The sequence below is a fragment of the Zonotrichia albicollis genome, chromosome 10 (assembly GCF_047830755.1).
Source record: "Zonotrichia albicollis isolate bZonAlb1 chromosome 10, bZonAlb1.hap1, whole genome shotgun sequence".
In the NCBI taxonomy this organism is placed as follows: Eukaryota; Metazoa; Chordata; class Aves; order Passeriformes; family Passerellidae; genus Zonotrichia; species Zonotrichia albicollis.
In genome coordinates, this window is record NC_133828.1 from 6,646,263 (window position 1) to 6,669,020 (window position 22,758).

The window sequence follows — 22,758 nt, forward strand, 5'->3', positions numbered from 1 at the left end:
ACCAGAAAAAGAGGTTCAGCATGCCAGTAATTTCTTCAAGCAGATCTCTTCCTTTCAAAAGGTTTGTCACCTAATGATTGAGGAGAAATCCTACCATGTGATTTTAGTGATTATTTACAAAGTTTAGGCCTCAAATCCTACCTATTAAATTTTCAGACCAGCGAGAACAAATACCTCTATTAATGATAAATCAGCTCAAAATAAGGAGCGTGTAATATCATGCTAATTTCACTGGCAATTAATGAACAGAGAAAGGAATGTACCTGCCATAAATATTCCTACAGCTCTCCATCTACATCTTTGTATTTGACTATAAATAAATGGATAGAACAGGCTGTATATGGGTATTTACTCATGGTATTTCGACAAGCACTGTATATAGAGGGCTTGGCAGCAGGACCAAAAATTTGTCATATCTAATGGAGACTTTTTGATTGGTTTAGAAATGTTTGGTCATGTTGCAACAGACATCCCAGTTACTAAACTAATGCTGATATTACCTGAGGAGGAAGGACTGACTCAAAAACGTAAGCTCAGTCTCACTCCTGCACTTATCTCAGCTGGTTTCTAGTACTAAGAAAAAAAAAGAATTTTGGAATTCTGAAGTAAATTTTCAGGGAAACAGTGGGTGGAGAGATTCAAAAGTAAGAAACCATGGGAATGCTCATTACTAAATTTGGGCAACCTTCCTACTTGCTGAACCAAGAGAAATCCTGTTTTCTAAAACAAGCATCTGAGCTGACATTCAGCATCCACATGTACAGACTTTGCTTCAAGGCTGATGCAATAAAACTAAAGCATTTGTGAGCTTCAGATGCCAAACTGAGCTAAACAGGAAGAGTGGTTGCTCCTGCTCTGCTTTCAGTGCCACTTTGTAGACAAGTGGGCAAATGAGGTAAGTAAATTATTTCAACAAGCTCAGAAGCTCACAATGTGTGGAAAATAAATGCCTATTATGGCATCCAAAGAAAAGAAGAAATGTGTGAAAATGATAAAGAAAACATGGCACATGCTAGCATACTTTACTACATCCCAAGCACACAATTCCACAGACACCATTTCAACAAAAGATTGATCAAAAACTGTCAGGGCGGAAACTCAACATCAAAATGCCATTTCCATTGTGTAGAGCAAATGGATTTAATGTAATTAAACATAAAGGGATCTGTTTTGATCCAGATAACTCTGGGCACTGCCAGTGGCAGAGGCAGGAGGACATGATCTGATGGAGGCATTTTCAATCATAGAATAATTCAGGTTGGAAGGAACCTGTGGATTCCAAGCCAGAGCAGGATGCTCAGAGCCCTGTTCAGTTTATTAGTTTCCAAGTAGCTGAGTCCTGTTTTCACAGGCAGGAGCAGCAGTGGCCAGTCCCAGATACAACTGTGTTTCTGAAGCTATCTACAAGAAATCATGAGATTTGGCAAACATTCATGAATGCATAAATAGCTGGGCATATTCTCTAATTTTTCTATATACTCTTAAGATATAGTATGCTCTTAGCACAGATCCCCAGAAACAAATCCTCTCCTTAGTAATCCAAACTGAACTGGAGAAAGTTTCTAATGGAACTTTACAGCATAAAAGAATATTATAAGAAACACATCTCATAGCTAAACAGAAATGTATCTAAATGTTCTGGAAACCAAAATCCTGTCTGGTTATAGGAAAGAAACTACTTATATATAATTAGGGAGGTTTTTCTTTGTTTTCATAATTTTGATCTGACCACAGTTCTGGAAAAATAGCCACTCCAACATGTCTCCAGAAGTGTTCTGCTGTAGAATCATCAAAGGTAAACCCTTCAGCTCCAGTGATATGCAAATGATGACATGTTTTTTAAAAGGATTAACAAAGTTGTTCAAAGCATCTTTTTAGTCTACTCTGCTTCCAAACAAACAATAAACTGTCCGCATGCAGTGAGATTTGCTAACCCATAAACACAGCCAAATGGAGGAAGATCAGAACCTTAATGAGTTTGGGTCCCTTTGAATTCTAGCTGATCAGTGTCACCAATAATTTCAACAGGCTCTAAATTAAGCACTTTCTGTCTTCAAAGTGCCTCGCAAACATCAACCAATTAATCCCTACAAGTCTCCTCTGAGGTAGGTAAGTAGGTATTGTTATCCCCATTTTACAGTTGGCTGAACACAGTCAGAGGGTTAAGTGATTTGCTGCAGGCCACAGATGGAGGTGGGATTAAAACACAAGAGTCACTATGATTCTTTTTAGAGGATAGCACTTCTTTCTTTTTTCTGCTGACTTTTCTGTGCTGACTTTAGACATATTGGCCTTGTGGCAATACTTAAAGGAAACAATATAAATTGTCCTTGTTAAAAGCAAGGAAATAGAGAGAAATCTGGGGATTGTGCTGATAACCCTTTTGTTTCCTTATACTGATGTTAAGGGTTTTCCTATAATTTTGTTCTGATATTCAAGTATCATTGCTATCATACAGAGACTTATTTCTGTGGCAATGTAACATGCTACTCATTGAAAGATGTGTCCTGCTCCTTCACAGGTTTTATTTAATCTTTGTGCTTTCAAATTAGTAAGTGTAGGTGGCACCCTGCCCATAAATGGGGCACATTCCTTCCAGGATCAGGGTAACAGTTGGTAGGCTTTTTCCACTGCAGCACAGGCAGGAAGAAATGGAGAAAGGGAGCTTTGAGAACCAAGAGCAAAGAAAGCCATTAACTGAAACCCAACCCCAGCAAACCGCTTGTAACCATTCTAACAGGCGTAAGATTGATACCTTTCCCACTTCAACAGAAAGATCAGATGGAAAAGGGAGAGTATATCCTTTTCCTCTCTATGTATACAACTTCAGGCCACTTGGAGACCCATTTGTCATTAAGTCAATCCAGTGTATTGTAATAAACTTCTGAGTTTTATCAGGAAACTGCTTTTCATCTAGCGGCAAATCCACAGCATCGGTTCCCTGGAATATTTTTTAGAATAGGAAAATCCACTACTCAAAGTTGATGTCTTGCAATCCTTGAGCACATTTTCTGTTAATATTTCAGATGACACTCTACTGTCAGAAGCCTTCCAGTACAGGAATTGACATGCACAGAGAAAATCAGTGAATATTTGAAAATTATTCACTTCCTGTGCTATAGTACAGTAATTTCAGCCATATTGCTGGTTATGTGTTTTTATTACACAATCTTCTACATGTCCTGAAAGTATAGCTCCATTAATGCTACAAAAATAACAAACAGTTTATTAATACACCACTGTAATACATGGTGGTATTCACATATTCCATAATCTAAGGATGTTACCTCCTTTGTATTAGGTGTTGCCCACAGGAAATGGCCCATCAAAGTTATATTAGCCAAAAGTTTATGAAATAAACAGGGCCAGGAGACTTCTTCTCCTTTTTAATGCTTTTATTAAAAGTGATCAGCTCAGGATTGGGCAGCTCGGCAGGGCTGCAGTCCCCGTCGCGTCTCCCAGGGCGCCTCAGAGGAGGAGGATAAGCGCAGCTCTGTCCACCAGGGGCAGAACTCGGGGGTCCGGTCCTCGTGGGAGCTTTTAGGGCGTGGTGTCCCCGTCAGATGTTGTTTTTCCCAGCGCGGTCCCCCTCAGTCTCTGCGCTTGGGACGACTCCCATGGTCAGGGCGAGAGGGACTCCGCATCTCTGCAGGCTCAGCACTCGGCTCCTCGCGTCCGGACATCACTCCAGTCTCTCAACTCTTATTTGGCTCGTTGTTTTTGGGGTTTTCTTCGTGCGTTTGGAGTCGGGGTCCCACAAAGCATTTGGTCCTTGGAGGCACTTTGCACAACCCTCCCCGCTAGGTCTCTTTTCCTCGTTGTTCGGGAAGGTCTCCACCCGTTACTGTCTCGGGGAGGGCCATTACCTCGCCCTAGCCAGAGCCTTTACTAATACAAAAACAACCATTAACACCAACGACCCGTAATTACCATACACAGGCAGCAGCCCAGCAGTAGTGGTAACAGAAAAAAAATCAACTGAATTTTTGTTCATAACAGTTTACTTTGCTAAAGGCATTTGTGAATCCTTCAGATTAAGTAAATTATTTAACGTATGGTTGTGGTTAAATGAAACGTAATTTATTTTTCTACTCCTGTGGATGCTGAATCAAAAGATTATTTTTACCATTAGAAAGGTTTGTTAGTAACTACTTTGCTCTTACATGACCATCACTTATGTCTCTTTTTAGAAGAAAATAGTTAATGATTAACAACCTGAGGAATTGTAGTCTTAGTCTAACAGTGTAAGAACATGTGGGATTTTGACTCTTGGAAAGGTGTGTTTCCAGCAGTAAAATCATGTATTATGTGGGTTAGGAAGGGTCTGATTTCCACAGTAATTCTGTGACCAGGAAAACATATAATGCAAAACATAAGCTTGGAAATTGCTATTTGCTAGCTCTGTCTCAAGAAGATTTGTAGCTGACGCAGAATTACATGCTCTGCAGAAACAGCTCCCCTCTTTTATCACTTAGGAAATCATTAACTTGCCCTGGATGGTCCTCTGTGCAACAAAGGAAGTTTTCACATGGATTTTCTGATAGGGGAAACAAAAGAGATCATAGATAACAAAGCAGCAGTGTGAATGACAGTTTTAGAGGACCTTCATCCAAACAAGCCTCAGTAACATCTCATCAGGTCGGTATCATCCCCAAATTTCCTTTCACTCAGCACTACCATGCTTCAGGGCTAATCCAGTGAACCATTCCTCAGTTCCAAATTTCTTAGGCTATCTGTGAACACAAATAACTGAGTGATTGTCCCATATCCCGCTAATTAACATAATCCATTTCCACATCATATATTTTGCTGTTACAGGTCTATCTGTACAGTAAAATGGAGCTGTGGGAACATTTGTCTGCTTGGGCTGAAACTACACTCACAGTTCTGTGCGTCCCTCCCCACATGTCAATGCACTCCATGCTATCCACCCCCATGAAGGGCAACTCTCAAATTTGTCAAACAGCTCTAGACCTCACATACTTATACATTATATTATATTATAATATCATTATATATCTTTTGCTCATGCGCAGCCATTGCCACAACTCACCTGCACTAGGAGCATATTTTAATGTCCTGCACCACACACTTAGAGAAGGAGCAATGTTTAATCATCTATGCCTCTCCAAGATGAGAATACTTCTCAAAAAAAACCACATCTGTCACCCATATGAATTTCTGGAAAGGTAGAAACCAATTTTTCCCTAAAGCTCACCTCCCCTGTGTGCAGTTCTGTGTCCTGATTAGGTTTTTAGAACCTGTTCAATATGCGTATTTCTGAAAACGTGTTTTACAGGTTTGCAAGTTTAGCAGGCTGGAGAGCCTTTCCAGCACCATATCCCTGCTGAAAACTGCATGGCAATTGATGGTGCTGAGCTGGGCATCCCCCTTTAGTGAAAGAGTGAAAGATTATTATTTAGACATGATACTACTCATTTGTATACAAAAATCCCTCATCTGCTCATTTATCTGCCTGGACATCTAATGTTGTGCACATTCTGTGATGATTTGGGGAATGTGTTTTCCTATTTGCATGTCTAAAATGTAGTGAATGTATCACAGATTTTATGGAAAATAAGGAATTAATAGCAATAATTACAATTTTGTCACATTTGTTCTTAAAGAAGATTTATGGTATCATAAGCTTAGGTCCATATCTAATAATGGAGACTCAGGAGAACATTTATTTTTATAGAATTCTGTGGTATAGTGCGGTATCACTCAGATTTTTTTGGATATAAACATAAAGTAGATACTGAATTTTCTGAAGACTGCTAATTCCATTATAATCAATTACAGTTTGCTTTTAATGCAACTTGTATGTGATATTCCAGACCTGCTACCAAAATATGAATTACTATCAAATTACAGTGCAGTGAAAGTTATATAACAATCACGTTATAGGTCATACCTTACATACCATGTTTTTAAAGATAAACATTATTTGGTTATTAATCATAACCAAATTCATACTCACTGTAGGGTGTGAGAAAGAGTTCTAGAGCTGTTAGAGGAAGAGTAAGGTAGTAATTCTTGTCAAATACTTGAAGATAATATTTGCATTTGAAACTGCTGTTTTAACTAACTCGCATGTAAACTGATCATAGAGGCATTTCAGAACAAAACTTTGGTCAAACGTTCACTTTTATCATCCCTTGAGGCTACCAGAGTAATTTGAGAACATTTTATTACATAAAGAATATTCTCCCCCTTCTTTTTTCCACTACAAAAATCAAATGTAAAGAGTAAATCTATATAACTGAATGAAATATTCCCAGTACAGTTACTCACTATAACTTTTTGTTGTGAGTTGTTGAGGGGGCACACACACATGACACACTATGCTAATTAAAATCTTTTCTGCAAATTAATTTCCCTGCATGAATATTGCCAGTACAATATTACAGACTCCAGAGATAACTGTAGGGGAAATCAGTTATTCTGTTTTGTTTGTCTCTATATTTGGGTAGATTTTCTCTTGCAAACTTATCCTATAATTGCTACGTATATTCTACATATATAATTTCAGGGTTTGGGGGTTTATTTGTAGTGGGGTTTTGGTTTTTTGTGTTTTGGTGGTTTTGTGTATGTATGGGGGGTGGTTTGGTTTGGTGTAGTTTGGCGGGGGTGTATGGGGGGCTTTGATGTTGGTTTTTTGTTCGTTTGGGGTGTTTGTTTGTTTGTTTGGGGGAGGTTTTAATATTATCCGGCTACATGAAAAGGATCATCATCGGACTTCTCACCCAAACCCACAGGTGCCAGAGGATCTCAGAGGGCAACCTGCAATCCACTCACGTTGCAGCCCTTGAAAAGTTTGTAGAACTTCTCATCCCTCAATAGGGACCAGCCCTTGCTTTCCGCCTCTCCTCAGCAGGCGGGAAGAGACAACTTTGAGGACAGTTGCCAGAATTTTGAATGGCATACGGGACCCCTGCTCTTCCTCCTCCACACGACTCCTGGACCAGTGACTTCATTCGGAGCCCTCCTGGGGTACCCATGGCAACCCAGGGCTCCACAACACACTTCAAAGAATGTTCTTGAGGGGAAATTCAAAAGCCCGCTTGTATGAACACATCAATCAGAAGGGGGCAAATGCCCCCGTGAGGAGCGTGGCCCCCGCGGGCGCGCCGGGCAAGTGCAATTCCCATGCCCGGGGCGGCAGACAAAGAGCGGCCCGAGGCGCCCGCCCGGAGCCCGAGAGCGCGGCGGCATCGCCGGGGAGGAGCCAGACCCGGCTGCCCCGGGGGCGGGGGACAGCCTGGGACCGTATAAAAAGGCGTCCCGCCAGAAGAGCCGAGGCGTGTTTGGAGCAGCGGCGAGCGGTGTCACTGTGGGAGGCGCAGCTGCGACAGCGGCAACAGCCCGAGAGCGCGGAGCCGTCCGATGGCTCTGAGCATGGACAGCAGCCTCGACAGCCTGGATGTAAGTGCCGGGAGCGCGGCCGGCTGCCCATGTGCGCGCTGTTTGCAAACAAAGGTGCCCAAGGCGGAGGCTGCGGGCGGCGGGGTCGGGGCAGCGGAGGGGTCTGCGGGCGCGAACGGGCAGGGCTCCCCTCTGAGCCCCGGCCGCTGCTGCCGCTGCCTGCAGCGCTTCGGACCCTGGCACAGCTGCAGCCGCTGCAAATTCCAGCTGCAGGACTCCGCTCCTTCTCTGGTGCTCTGCTGCTCGGCCGTCAGTTCGAGTGACATGTGGCACCTTTGTGGACTGAAAAACGCCGGCAGAGCAATTAGCGCTGCGGGAATGATGAGAAGGGAAGAGGCGAGGAAGTTTGGAGCGGTCAGACTGCAGGGCATGATATCCCTTTGCCCCGGTGCGCGCCCAGACCTGGGGCTGCCGGCGGGACTGGGAGCGGCGGCCGCGCCCGGCCGTCCCGCCCGCCCCCCGAGCGGCAAACGGAGCCGCAACCCGCTCTTTCGGGGGCAGCTCCTCTGCCTTGGTTTGGGGAGCAGTTATTGGCAAAAAGGAGATCACTGCTAAGTTCCAACTTTAGGGCCGCTGTTAATGCCCGCGTGGTGCCGGTGCCTCCGCGTGTGAAGCGCTGCGGGTCTCTCGGGCGCGCCCTGCGCGGCGCTCGGGGGTCCGTGGGACACAGGGCATGACAGCAAAAAATCAGAAAACCTGAGGAATTGCACATAGGCAGATGGCACTCTCCCGCCAGCTTTGCTTTTAGCGCCGTGGCCAAAACCGTTGGTGGTTTCCTGACGCGCTTTCGTGCCCCCACCAAATTTCGCTTCCTTTTTCCACCGCTGTGCTCACTTGTCCGTCTGGCTGCAGTCCCGCGCCGGCCGCGCTCACCCCCGGCCCCGCAACCGCAGAGGGTGGGGAACAAAGGGAGGGAACGTGGACCATCGTGGTGACCCTTCCCGGGCTTTGAGTTCCCCTGGTTAAGGTCACCTCTTTCTTTCTTTCTTTCTTTCTTTCTTTCTTTCTTTATGGGCTTTGGGGGTTTTTTCCTTGTCTGAGTGTGTGGAGCTGTCAATTGCTTCTCAGCAGGGAATTCTTGCTATTATTTATCCTTTATTACATCAGCCGAGGGTACCTTCTCTATTTCTCCTTGACCCCATCCTCTTAATGAGAAGGGACTTTGGAGCAGCAGCATTACTAAGTAATTTTTTATAGCCCTCTATTGTAGAAGTTAAATGTGGTGTAGGTCATGCTCTGTGTGGACAGACCTCTCGCATCTGGCACTTTCTGGTCTCTCCCATTTGTAGTGTCCATCTGATAAGAGCACTGAAGTGTCCGTAACCAACGTTACTTCTGGGAGTAGCCATTATCTTTCTTTGCTCCTGCATGCCCTGCCCTTAGCAAGATCTTACTCCCCAGAAAAAGACAAAGGAAGTTTTTTAAGTTATTCTTATTTGCTGTGTATTCTATATATGTGTATGTAAACATTGTATTTTCCCACCTGGTTTTCAAAACGTTTGACCATTTGTGACAGTGGAGACTGTTCAAGCAACCCTTCACATATTGTCATATAGAATAAGTTTTTGCAGAGAACCTAACATCTAATTTACTTTTCTTCCTTTTTTTTTTAGCTGTCCTCTGGGTTATTAATTGAACTTTCTGAAAATGGCACAGATGAGATTGGTTCAGGTGACTATGGAGACTACGAAGAGCCATGCTATCAACATGAGAATGCCGATTTCAACCGGATCTTCTTGCCAACAATCTACTCCATCATCTTCCTAACTGGAATAATTGGCAATGGATTGGTTATTATTGTTATGGGCTACCAGAAGAAGCAAAGAAGCATGACTGATAAATACAGGCTGCACCTCTCTGTGGCTGACCTCCTTTTTGTCATCACCTTGCCATTCTGGTCTGTGGATGCAGCCATAAGCTGGTACTTCGGGAATTTTCTGTGCAAGGCAGTTCATGTCATTTACACAGTCAACCTCTATAGCAGTGTCTTGATTTTGGCCTTCATCAGTTTAGATCGTTACCTGGCCATAGTCCACGCCACCAACAGCCAGCGCCCACGAAAGCTCTTGGCTGAGAAGGTGGTGTATGTGGGTGTGTGGCTGCCAGCTGTGCTTCTGACAGTGCCCGATTTAATCTTCGCCGGTAGCAGTGAAGTGGAAGGAAAGTATGTCTGTGACCGCATGTACCCTCATGAAAACTGGCTGATCTCATTCAGATTCCAGCATATCCTGGTAGGACTTGTCTTGCCTGGTCTAATAATCCTGACTTGCTACTGTGTTATCATATCCAAGCTGTCACACTCCAAAGGCCACCAGAAGCGCAAAGCCTTGAAGACCACGGTTATCCTCATCCTCGCCTTCTTTGCCTGCTGGCTGCCATATTATATTGGCATCAGCATCGACACCTTCATCTTGCTGGGGGTCATCAGACACCGCTGCAGCTTGGAGACCATAGTGCACAAATGGATCTCCATTACAGAAGCCCTGGCATTCTTCCACTGCTGCCTGAATCCAATTCTGTACGCCTTCTTGGGTGCCAAGTTCAAAACATCAGCTCAAAATGCCTTGACATCAGTTAGCAGAGGATCAAGCCTCAAGATTCTTTCAAAAGGCAAACGTGCAGGACATTCTTCTGTTTCTACAGAGTCGGAGTCTTCGAGTTTCCATTCCAGCTAACGCTGCTCCTTGCCATCATTTTATAAAGAGACTTTAAAGCTGCGCAAGATTTCAGACAAATAAGACTGACCATAATGTACAGATTTATTTACAGCTGGAATTTTATATTGTTTCTTTTAGTCTCTGTGAAGTTTAATTGACTTATTTATATAAAAAACCTTTCGTATTGATGACAAACTGTCTAGGCAGGTCCTGTGGACAAGTGGTTGGTTCACAAAAGTTATAGTGACTGTATGTATAGATATGTGAACTAAACACTTTGGATTGTAGCAAAGTCGTTGTTAAAAGTTTAGAAAATATTTCTCTGTTGTTTATATGTAAATGTTTTTGGTGTTGGTGTTATTCTTAAAAGTTTGCTTGGATATTTTTCCTTACTACAAGATGTTTGGTTTACAATAGCTTAACTCTGCTGTAGAAATGGCACTTATAACCAAAGCCTCCTCTGTTACATGCTAAGGTATTTCCCTCCATTCTCAGTAATTGATGGTTTGCAAAGTTTCTATTCTAGGTAAAATAAAAGTACATGAAAAAAGTTATCTTGAGTGGTATTTTCATTTCTGGTTCAAGTTTTCTCAGTGCTTTTATTTACAATTCTAAATACACAATAATGTCTTAGAAAATTGCAGGTCTTGTGAAAAGCAGGAAAATTTGTTTCAGTACATACTGATTATTCAGTTGACACCTCTGAGTTCCATGTCATATGTTTTTTTCACTGGAATACATTTGCTCCAGTTAACACTATGTTTAGAATTACTTAAACTGTCACTTAGAGAACTTTTTGAGGAAAAATATCTACAAATGAAAACCAATGTGTTTAAATAATTGCTAAAGTTTACAGCCTCAGGAGTCAAACTCAGATTACTGCAAGTGCCTAACCTTTATGCCCTGTGTACAAAGTCAATCATACATTTCTTCTGCCTTTGTTGTGGTTCTAAATTTAGTTTCACAAGTTAATACTAATCAAATGCAGCTGAATCAAAGCCATTTCTGACTAGAAATAAAGTTATTCTAATAAAGTGTATCTGTTCTAAGGGAGGTAAGTGGTTCTCCTCTATGGAGTTTTCCCTATCCTGTCTACATCCAGATTTTCTTAAAGTAATGTTAAAATCTTCACATTGCTTCTAAAAACACAGAATGTGTGCCAATTCTTGAGAATAGTTTTAGTAGGAATCAGCCAGACTATAGGATTACCAATAATTAGTGCTGTAATCTTAATTGTCTGGTTAGTCATGTCTTCACATTAGTAGAGTGCATTCAGAAGTAATGGATACCCAAGAGAGCAGATCCATTGAGAGTATTTGTACTTAGATTAACAAAACAAACAAAGTGTTACTTACATATAAAAAACATAAAAAACAACATAGAAGTCAAAAAAAGCAAAAAAAAATTTAATATCTACTACTCAGAACTGAAACAGGCAACATAGATATTGCAGGGGTATTACCAAATTTTTCACAGGCACAGCACCCTAGTGATTTTGTGGAGCCAGTACCACTATGCTAAACTATACATTAAATCCCATATTTCATATTAGGTTTTTACATAAATACATCACCCTTCTGTTTTCAACTTCCCTTCTCTCCAGTGAGGAGGCTGCAACCTTGGCTGCATCCTGCACTCCTTCCCTCGCAATGACAGTAGTAATCATCTGATTCTGTGTGGAGCTGATTCAGTGCTGAACAAGCACAAAACCTGGCAGAAAATAGGTAATTTTCCAGCAATTTAGTGAATTGAATGCGTTCTATGAGGAATCCAACAAGTACTACAAAAGTGCAAGATTTTGTAACCTGAAGCCAGGCAAAGGGAGAGAAAGAGATAAAATGAAAAGGACACAGATTTCCTCTCCCACTTTTGGCAACTAAACTTCTAGATCAGTTAACTCTAATGTGTGTTTTCACTCAATATAAAATAACAGCAGTAAAGGTGCAGTCTCAAGAAACAAAAGGTCTCACTTTGATCAAGTTGTTCCTCCTAAACAGGGCTGAGAAATGAGGAAAACATGGTATAGGAGCAGAACTCCTTAAATGGTTTATTTTTGTTGTTTGTTTGTGTGTTTTCTTAGTTTAGTGAGGGTTTCCCTGTGAAGAATTTGCTGTTCTAAATGATTCTGATTTTCACCCCAGCCCAATCAATCACTGTGATTTAATTGCACTTATAAAATACTTACAGGCTATCAACACGCTGCTGCTTATTTGTTGAGGAAATGTTTAGTGCCCCCAGCATTAACTTAGATTATTCCCATTATGCTTCAGTCAACCAACTGCTACCTCAAGCAGAGTTAACAGGAAAGAGGGTGAAAGAGAGAATAAACTCAGCAGTCATGTTACTGCCAAAGACCACTAAAAGGACACTAAACAAACAACAGAAAGAATTTGTGGAGAAAATTAATTAGCAAAATTTAGAAAAACTTAAACCCATGCCCCAGAGGGATGATTTTTATAAAACTGCCATTGTTCTCAGTAGAATTAATGAACCTATGGACACAAGACTGTCTTGAAAAGGAGTGGCAAGCTCTTTGGGGTTTTGCTTCAGCAAGAAAAATGAGTCAAAAGCCACATGTATTTATTTCTAAATAACTTCATATATCTATAAATATGAATATAATATATATTTGTACTGTTTACAGGGCAAATATTTGCAAATTGGATGAGGTTGTCATGAAACCTAGCAAGAAATTATTAATCCAGTTATGTCTTTTTACCTATGAGTAAGTCAGAGAAAATAAGGCAAATTTCTCTTAAATCCACTGAGCTATTCCAAATATACCATGTCATTAAAAAATATTAATTTGTTCCATTTCAAAACAAAATCACCTTTAGGCTGATTTTTTTTGAGGCTGTGACTTTTTAGATCTTTGTGAAGCAAAAGTGGTCCTGGTAAATGCATTTCTCAAAGTGTAAATTCAGCAACAAAGGCAAATGAACCTAATTTTGTGATTTATACATTGGACAAGTCCACACAGACCAAGAATTTGCCAAAGTTTTCGAAGGGGCTTTCCAAGTCTTTTTTCAAATTACTCCTCTCTAGCATACAGAATAATCATGACATTCTTCAAGACATACACCATGCATACTCTCAGCACTTACTTGAAGTCATAAAATAATAGCTGCGTCCAAGTAATTTTAAATATGCAACTTAAGACGCAGAACAGAGAACAAATGTGAGTTTGGTTACAAATTGTTGAGTATTGGTTACAAACCAGTTTAAAATGTTATGTGGTAGTTTAAAAGATTTATAATGTATTTACAAAAACTTTTTCCACTGAATTCACTAAGTATTTTGTTATGATTTTTGCAATATGCCAACAGCATTGTTGGACTAAAACATGGATATTCACCTAATACTCTAATGCGCACATTTTGAGTGCCTGAGATTAGTTAGAAATCCTTTGGATCATGCAAGGCTAAACCAAGAATGGAGCAAGTACACAAACTTACTTTAGCTTCCTCTGAAATGTTGTTTGGATATAAAGTCAAAACACTTAAAGCAGTGGAGTAAAATGCCACTGTAACCCATTATTTGTGTGGTAATCCATTATTTGTAGTGTGTTTTTACTCTGTCTGATCAGGTGGCACTAAGCTCACATTAGAGGAGCAAGTGAAAAGCTGAGGGGTGTAATGAGGCTGCCCCAGCAAATGTACACTGAGGGCAGTGAGCAGGGGGTGTCACTTGCTGCTTTCTGGGCTAGTTTTATGACACAATCATTATAAAGGGGCTTGAACTTCTATGCATATACATAAATCAAAACAAAATCACCATGAAAATAAAAAGGAAGTGGCAGTAATAACATGGAGCCATTCATGCAAGTGAATGGTTTATCTTGCCATGGTTGTGCTCTAGCTGGACAATGTACAAAGTGACCACCTCTAGATGTTTGGTTGAAAAGCCCATTTTTTACATTGTTTGGGAAAGGAAACAGCATGACGAGGAAGTACTTCCTTGATCCAGGCATGCCTCCAAAATCCCCTAACAATGGAGTATTCTCATATTCTCATAGTGCTGAAACTTAGGAAACACTTAAGCAGATAGAGCCCCAGAGGTTTTTGCTCAAAGGATGCCACTCCCTCACTTTATGTTTTGAAAGAGCTATACAGACTCCTTTTCACAGCCATAAATCACGTGTCAATTGAAATTACATGAGCACTGGGATTATTGCCTATAAAGAAGGCACAGATTTCTTAAAATCCTTTCTCTTTAGGTAACAATTTTTCTGTCATTCTTCTAATTTTCTCTGAAGATCTTTCATCTTCCACAGGGTGAAGTTTGAAGAGAATGTTTTAATAACAATTCTCTTACTATCTTCCCACCATTCTAGTTTTATCAGAACATACAATAAAACAATGCTATTCTTATTGTTTTCGAAAACAGACTTTACTAGAAGCTGATTATAAAGGTACTTTGTGTTTGCTTATTTAAAAATACGTAACATAAATATATCTACAGGTATATAATGATATAGATTACCAAGCACCATTTTCAGTTGCTGATACAAGTGATCCAGGCTCCAGCACAGCTACCACTGACTTCAGAGGAGTCAGAGTTCATTATCCATGTAGCAGGTATTGATTAAAACTACTATTTTCTTGGAAGGACAGATGGCTTCAGTGACAAACTCCAACTGAATTCAGACACAGCAGGGTGTCTAAAGAAATATGCTTCCTAAAGTGTACAATCTTATAGCTCAAATCAACTACAAATGAAGATTACAAGTTGCTGATTTTACTTGCAGAGATGTACTTGAAGCTAAATCTTTCAGTAAGGAGCAGGTGGAACTGTTCTGCTGAACAAAATAGAAATAAATTTCCAGCAAAATGGTTCTCTCTTACTGAAGGCTTGTAAGTTTTGCATACCCACCTATCAACGATCTCGCAGTAATTTGTCTTCGGTGGCACAGTGATTAAAAAAATTAGATCAACATTTAAAATAGCCTTGTCCTTTGGAATTCACACCAGGAACAGATTCTCACCACACTAACATGTCAGAATAATTAGTAATTATGAGGGATTTTTGAAGGGTAACACTACAAAGAGTTCTTTGGCTTCTGTTCTTGTTTGGTATTGACTAGGACGTTTTTGCTGTTGATGCTGCCTTTTATTCCTTCTACCCTCTTTTCACAAGTAAAAAGAAACTTTTCAAATAAAAAAGTTACAGCTTTCACAACTGTTTCTATGTCTTCTCATGTGTATTTGCATTCCAACATCTGCTTTTCTTTAGCTGAAGGATAAATTACTTCTATATTGTATGAAAAATTTAAACTCAAAGGTTGGTTTTACTCTCAAGTTTCTTAAAGTGCAATCCCAGCACACATTTGTTTAATTCCTTGGTTCTTTCCTATCCAGCACTTGGAAATGGGGCAGATCTTCCAGAGAGGGGGCTGAGGGGGCCCCTTACCTGCCTGTCAGTGTCACCACTGATACCAGCACAGCTTCAAGAACATGAGCTGCCCAGGAATTCAGCACTCTGCAAGCTACAATGAGACTAGACAGCAATACTTATCATTGGTGATAATCCTAATTTGTGACATTCTTCAACAAAATAACACAAAATAAACTCGAGAAGTTCAAGTAGAATATCTTTCCTTAGATTTCCTTTCACAACTCATCCTTCTTATGGCTGCTCCATTTCAATGCTGTCCCCTCTTAGGCAAATGCTTTTGGATTTTTTTCCCTTGGGGAAAATATTTAGCATTTAAAAGGTGTTTAAAAACACTGATTCTGCCAAGTCTGAACATGAGTTCACCAAAGAGAGAAATGTTGGTATGCTTGTTAGTAGAAGATGACACTGGGGCCTCAGTGTCCATAGATGAATTCCATCTCTAAAATCTGTGGGAAGCAAGAGAACAGTTCTGGTGTTTTTACAGACATGTTTTATTGTGATAGCAACAGATATGTCTTGTCAAGATTAGACTCATTGCGAATCTGAAATCTGTTATTCCTGCTCTTTGTGGGAGGAATTACATCTCATAAAAGTGTTAAGGTCACTGTTGGAACTCAGTACAGGAATGCACTGATAAGAGTCTAACAAGAATATGAGGAGAAAAGGGATTATTGTACAAGGGCAAGGTTCACGTTAGTTTTAATATGACAGCAAAGGAAATGTAGAGTTCCTTTCCTCCTCTGCCCCTCAGTGCTCACCACCTTCCTTTCCAAGGCCCTTCAGGTCATGCCCCCACCCTGCTTTTCTTGCTTTCTCTCCAATTCCATTGAGGTGATCCCCTGACAGAGCTCTCCCACATGGAACTGGGCACTAATAACTGGGCACTAACACAAGGTAACTGAGCTCATCTGCTCATCAACAGGATAAAAAAGAGTCTCACACCTCACAGTCCCCTTCCTCCTCTCCTTTACTCTTACCTATGCAGAGCCCTCAGTCTCTGCTCATGTGACTCCCTGGCAAATCAGTTCAGCTCTTGAAGATTGGAGTTTCACAGGAATTTGAAGCTGACTTCCTCTGTTGGGAAAGTCTTCAGTCTCCCTCCCTGCCTCTTCTAATCCTTTCATTTGATATCTTCAATACTCTGATTCTAAATTCTGTGGCCCTGTCACCTGCTATGCATTATCTATTGAATAAGTAACTTTTTTTTTTTTTTAACAGACTTAATTAATTAGACAGTATTTTTTAAAATGTATTTTATACAATTTTAATGAAGCTAGCTCAGGAACAGGGCTGACTACACTCAAGATTAAAAGAAAAAGTAATCAGATACAAGGCTAAGCAAAGAGGGAAACTTTTTTCACTTTTTCTTTCAGCAGCAATAAGCTCTTAGTTTGACTCCTGTTTTGTAAAGCCTACCAGCCACAGAAAATGAACAGAAGGAAGTGAATGGATCTCAGGCAGCAGCACAGTGAAATAAATTATCTCACTAAGAAGCCAAAACTCGGAGCAACTGCAAGACTGAGGGCAGATTCATGCACCTGGGAGCTGTCAGGGCTGCAAAGTGGGACCCCAGCTTTTGGGACCAGCAAGCTGTTAGACCAGTTTAGCTATCTTGTCAAAACTTCCTTAAGCAAACAGCCAAACTGTTAGACAAACACACGAGTTCTCAGGTAGGGGCCAAGAGGTTGAAAAAATATGAAGCGAACAGATGCCCCTCATTAAGAGAATTCAGCCCTATTTGCTCCTGTGGTAAAATATCATTACCTGTTGACTTCATAATCACGGTCCTGCAGAGAATATTTCCCTGAAACAAAGCTCAAGAAAGAGGTCTTGAATAACAGTGTTTTGAACTGAAGAGATCTGTAATATGTCTCAATGATCAATCATGTTCTTGACTACATTGCTCATCAGATTTAATACAGCTATTGGTTAAGACACAGTGCAATTCTACTTTCATATATGGAGTCCACAGGACTTTTTGAATGAGGTGGATGTTAGAGTGATTTTTAAAAGCAGAATGCTTGAAAAGCAGAGAGCAGGTCTTTTCCCATTTAACAATCACCAAAAAACCCCAAAAAACACCAAATCTAAAAACCCCACAACAAAGCACTTCGTTTGAGTAGTACACTGTGATTCTCTCCTTTACCCATCAACTAAGGAAAGCAGCTGCCTCTTGGTATGACAACTTAGGAATAAACATTAGATCCCTGCTTTACAGGCAAACTTAATTTCACTAAGTTTGAAATGTAGTCAGCCCAGCCATGTTGAAGTCAGATTAAGTATGCTCAGATTGTACAGTTTGAATGTATGGAGTTATATGGCTCTCCTAATATTCTGCAATAAAGGGAAGAGCATGGCATCTGCATGAATATTCAGTGTAGTGCAGTCACCAGTCCAAGAGTTGAATCATACTTCAGCCCAGAGAATAAACAGCCAACAGAGCCATGAATACTTGAATCTACTCACTCCTGCTTTCTTCCTACAAGCAAATGTGGAGGAAGTAGTAAGAAACTTTGTCCCCTCATTAAGCACTTTATGGTGATCTGTAATAAAAAGTGTGACAGATGATGGATACAAGATCCTTTGTGATATTTAAGATGACTCTGCTACCCAGGTGTTTGAAAGAGATCTCATTAATCCATTCTCATTAAATAATGAGAACAATGATTTTTTCTATCTCTTCAGAATCCATTTTGAAGTCCTCTGTTTTTAGTAGCATACACTTTACATATACCCTTTCAGCTGCCATCCAAACTAGGGCCCATTGTGCCCTCTACAAGCCATGTCCTGAGAGGAAATTGAAGGTGCATCTTCCTGAACTGGAACATGGGATTGAACTGCTGAGGTGACACTGACTGAGCCCACTTGTGCCGTTGGGTGATATTAGCCGAGGTAATATCAGTGCAGCCAGGGAAGCAGCTGTGATTACCTGTCCCTTTATCCATCCCGGCTGTCCTGACCATTGGGCTATAGAATTAGTCTCTCTCCAACCTGGTGAATATTTATTTATGCAAAGTTCAGCATTTTCAAAAGGACTCCCAAGACAAAAGCACCCCATCAAATACAACAGCATTGTGATTAAGCACCTCCCGAGAGACAGTGGCTCTCAGACTGCAAGGAAACCCAAGCTTCTGCCCCGAAGTCCCTTGACAAGGGACATTGTTTCTGAAAAAGGGATCCTCCTCCTGCTCTTCAATGTTTTGTGTAGGATTAAAATAGCACCTATAAGAGTAAGCACTGTCCTCGCAAAAAAGCTGAGAAGTGCTTTGTTTATGATTTCTGCCCGGGGTTAGGCAGATTTTCTTGTCAACCGGGCACTATCCTGTTCTGTGCATTAGCACCAAGAGATGTCTGGCTATCACATCTACCAGGAACCCATAAAGGCTTCTTAAGGTTTATGGTTGCATTTAAGTGTCCATATCATTTGTAGAAATGTGTTGTCATCTAGCTGTCAGCAAGAGGAGTCTAGAACACTACAAACTCTGCACCACCTAAAAAAGGAGCTGTAGAGGATATTCATGCACCAGACAGAAACAGCTCCACCGTGTTTTCCTCCTCAGTCTTTTCCCAAACGCCACCAGCTCATCCTAATGAGCTCCTCGGCACTGAGGTACACTTAATCCTGAATCAGCGAAACCTGATAATAATGCTCAGCTGCTAGAAGTGGAATTATTTTCTGATGACTGGACTTAATCCAACCAAAGGTCAGTACAAATAAAAAATTGCTGTCAGCTCAGGACTTAATGATATATTCTTACCTCTGTAGACCTCTAATTTCTCTAGATACCTAAGAGGTCATGTCAATCCTAATATCTCCCAGTTTTATGAATGCAACCATAAGCCCCTTTTAAATCAGATTACAAATGATTATTATAACTCTAAATCAAGGGAAAGGCTCACCATTTTCTCTAATTGGAAAGACTAATTTAATTATAATTATTTTCTTTCCAGATGCTTTGTATTTGTTCCATTACATTACAATAGATAGTCTGCATTTATGGAAAAGAAACAGTTAATTGTTTATGACTTGGAAAGGATGAAAAATTAGTTCACATCTGCTGCTGTAGCCACACTTCAGCCACACTCTCATTGTTTCTGAAGTGCAGGTATCTTCATATACACTACATGGTAGTTTCATTGCTAATTTAAAGTAGCTGAAAAGATGGTGTAAACAGAAAACTTATGCTATTCTGACTTTTTTAAAAGATCTGCTTCAATCTAAAATAGGCAATTGATAAAACCATCAGACATAAAAGCTAATAATTCAAGATTTACAAGTCAGTGGGCACAAAGTGGAAAATGGTAATGTATTCAATATCCCAGCCTGATTTTGCACTGAATTAACATAAATTGACATAGCCTCCAAAGCAAACCTTGTCAACAACCTCACTTTGCCTTATTAACATCATTGTGGTATCTATATTATTTTTGGTTTTCAAATTTCCAAATATTAAATAGGCCAAATCCATATTCTGTGTAGCTTTGCTGAATTTAATGTTTAATTATTTATTAGATATCAAATGTATAACATCTGTGTAAGAAGGCTGACATATGTTAGGACCTTTGACTTTGATATATAAAAAACTGTCTGCTGAGTTAGGAATCTCTCTATAAATTAATTAGATAAACATGAATACAGCTTTTGTATTCTTCTAAGCCTTTGCTTCCCTAGAGATGAGGATGATGCTTATACAAAGCACACAAGAGTGAATGTATGAGTGGATCCCTTTTGTCTTTGTATTAACAAGGTTCTGCTTTATGCTTTCTTAACTTTTTGGTGGATGGCTTTCACATTTTAGGGTTTCACAGTCTAAAGGTTAATACTTTTCTCTTCTCTGAAGCTGTTTCTGAAATTCTGCCAATATTACAGAAAATTACACCAGTACAACTTCCTAGATTTTTTTCACTAGTGTAAATTTTGTAGGCAAGGCTTCAAGTAAGAACATACTTCTGGAAATATGTTTGCCTTCTTAATACACCCATGCAAGCACACAGATACACACCCACAAACCCAACTGATTATACTTTGGGTCATAATCTCTTAATCTGATAGGAAACTTCAATTTTATTTATCTCTGTGGCTGTACATTTGAGCTGGCACCCATCTAAAACTTGCTTCTCCAGCTGTTTTGTTATTCTGCTATATAATAAGAAATAATTTTGCCAACATTCCTTAGGAAGCAGAGACTACTGCCTATACAAAGGTATTTCCCTTTTCTCAGCTAGATAAAAAGTGTAGTATTTTTTATAAAATAAGGCAAGGGTCACAGTAGATCTTCTGAGAAAGAGCAGAGCCTTCTCTCCATAACAGTGTTTTTCCTCTAGAGATCCCTCACTAGAGAACCAGGGGGGTTTGTGATTTCTGTTACAACTTTGCAATAGAACAGGAGTAGTTTATAGGCAACTATGCAAGGTTGTGCCCATTCTCACATAATCTTCTTCCAAATAAAGCTGCCTATAGCAGTTATATCCAAGGAAACTGTGCCAAGAGCATCAAACAGCGTTCTTTGCCTGAGTAGGGTCCATAGTGACATGCATGCAAAAGAACTCTTGCTTTTTCAAAAAGCAATCCCGAATAAAAACTCTTCTCATTCAAGATAGAGGCCTTAAGGAACATCCTGCATGTTAACAAACATCTTCAGATAATGCCGAGTTTGATGCTCATTTCCTAGCTATTCACAGACTCTCTTAAATGGAGCTCTTTCACTTCTGTGGCTTAGCCTAAGGAAATCCTGCAAGAACAATGTGTGACTGAAACACACACAGGTTTCCCAAATGGTAGCAAGACCCATTGATGCTGCTTCAGATAGCACCAAGACAGCAAGTTATAATACAAGCTAAACAAGAAAGAGTCTTGTTTGTATAGGATTGATTTGGGTTCAAGCTTTTTTCCTTTCAGTTTGCAGTATATTATGTAAAGTGTCCTTCAGTGAAGAAGTTATTTAGCTGCCAAACTACATTATTTTTCCTCAAGCATTTCAGTAGACAGAATTTCAAAACCACCAATTGCTTACTCCCCAAATCAGCACTTCCACTTACTCTTCTTAGTAAAGTAGCCTGGAATACACGTGCAGATGCTGAAGATGTGGTGATAGAAAGAGAAGCCTTAAATACTCAATCTCTAAAATCAGATACCATGGTAATGTAACAGTTTTATTAATTAAGACTGATTTATGCTGTAGAAGATGCCTGGTTTCGTGCTTCTGGAAATTGTACAACCTCTAAACAGTTACAGAAAATCTGCAACACTGAAGATGTTACAACTTTCCTGGGACTACCTCTAAAAACAAAGGAAAATCCTTAGGACCCATGGATTATCCAGCTTTCCTGCTGAAGTCATCAACAGGGTAGAACTGATTCCAGTACATGGACATCTTTTCATTGAACAATAGATTCAGACCATTAATTCATGGTCTAAATAAATCTAAAATCTAAATTTGCCTCCTTCTTCATCTTTATTTCTGTGGCATTATCCAGTTTCTTCTCCAGTCACAATCCCATTAGGGCTGGTGCTGGTACCTCCTCTAGGCAGAGCATCCCTACTGCTATTTTATGCTGTTGTGTTTCCTGGTTTATTATTGTTCTTATTGCAGAGTTTCCTCAACAAAGAGGGCACACAACCTTTTTGTATTCACAGCAGGCATTACAGAGCACACAGCACTACCTGATTATCTGTCTTCCCCAGAAGACCATATTGATCAGCCAAGCAACTCCTAAAAGTCTAGATTACTTTTTCCATTTTATTTGTGAATACACATTATTTCTCTGTTGAGATGCTTGAATCACATGGTTCTAGGAAAGTTGTCTAAGTAATTCTGACTAACTTTTGCTTCAAATACTTGGGACTTTTCAGCAGAGTGATTACAGTGGGCCCTGTGTGGTTAACTGATGTGCTGAGCAAGAGTGATATATTGCAAAGTGAAGTATTGGGCAGGAAAGCTAAAACAATGAGTTACTCAGAAAATAGAAAGAATATACCATGTTCGTTTTTTGCCTTTTTATACATTAAAATTCTTTGGAGCTTATTTATTCAAACATTAAAAGGTATCCAACTTTAAATTCAGCTTCAAAATCTCACATCTCTAGTCATAAGCCAGTTCTACTTGCAAAAAGCAATGCTTATTTACCCATCAGGCACTTCTAAGCACATCTTTGGATGTTGTTGCTGTTGTATAGTTGAGCTATTTGTCTTAAGTAAAAAAGTGGCATCTGTATGCAATTTCCACTTGGCACCAGTATCTCCTTTTGATGACAGTCTGTACTGTTTCCCTTTCTTCTTCCA

At 40.2% G+C, this 22,758-nt stretch overlaps 1 protein-coding gene across 1 annotated transcript; it reads left to right on the forward strand.

Moving 5' to 3' along the window:
* Nucleotides 1-7,291: 7,291 nt before the first annotated feature.
* On the forward strand, nucleotides 7,292-10,640 carry CXCR4 (C-X-C motif chemokine receptor 4). Its single transcript, XM_005487901.4, has 2 exons — nucleotides 7,292-7,425; nucleotides 9,039-10,640. Exons 1-2 carry the CDS (start codon nucleotides 7,387-7,389, stop codon nucleotides 10,098-10,100), a joined length of 1,101 nt encoding a protein of 366 aa, XP_005487958.1. The 5' UTR covers nucleotides 7,292-7,386; the 3' UTR covers nucleotides 10,101-10,640.
* The last annotated feature ends 12,118 nt before the right edge of the window (nucleotides 10,641-22,758 follow it).

Bases quoted from the DNA above. Each gene is read 5' to 3' on its own strand.
- CXCR4 (XM_005487901.4), top strand. From the start codon at position 7,387: ATGGCTCTGAGCATGGACAGCAGCCTCGACAGCCTGGAT. The intron at 7,426-9,038 runs GTAAGTGCCGGG...TTTTTTTTTTAG, and splicing joins GCAGCCTCGACAGCCTGGAT to CTGTCCTCTGGGTTATTAAT.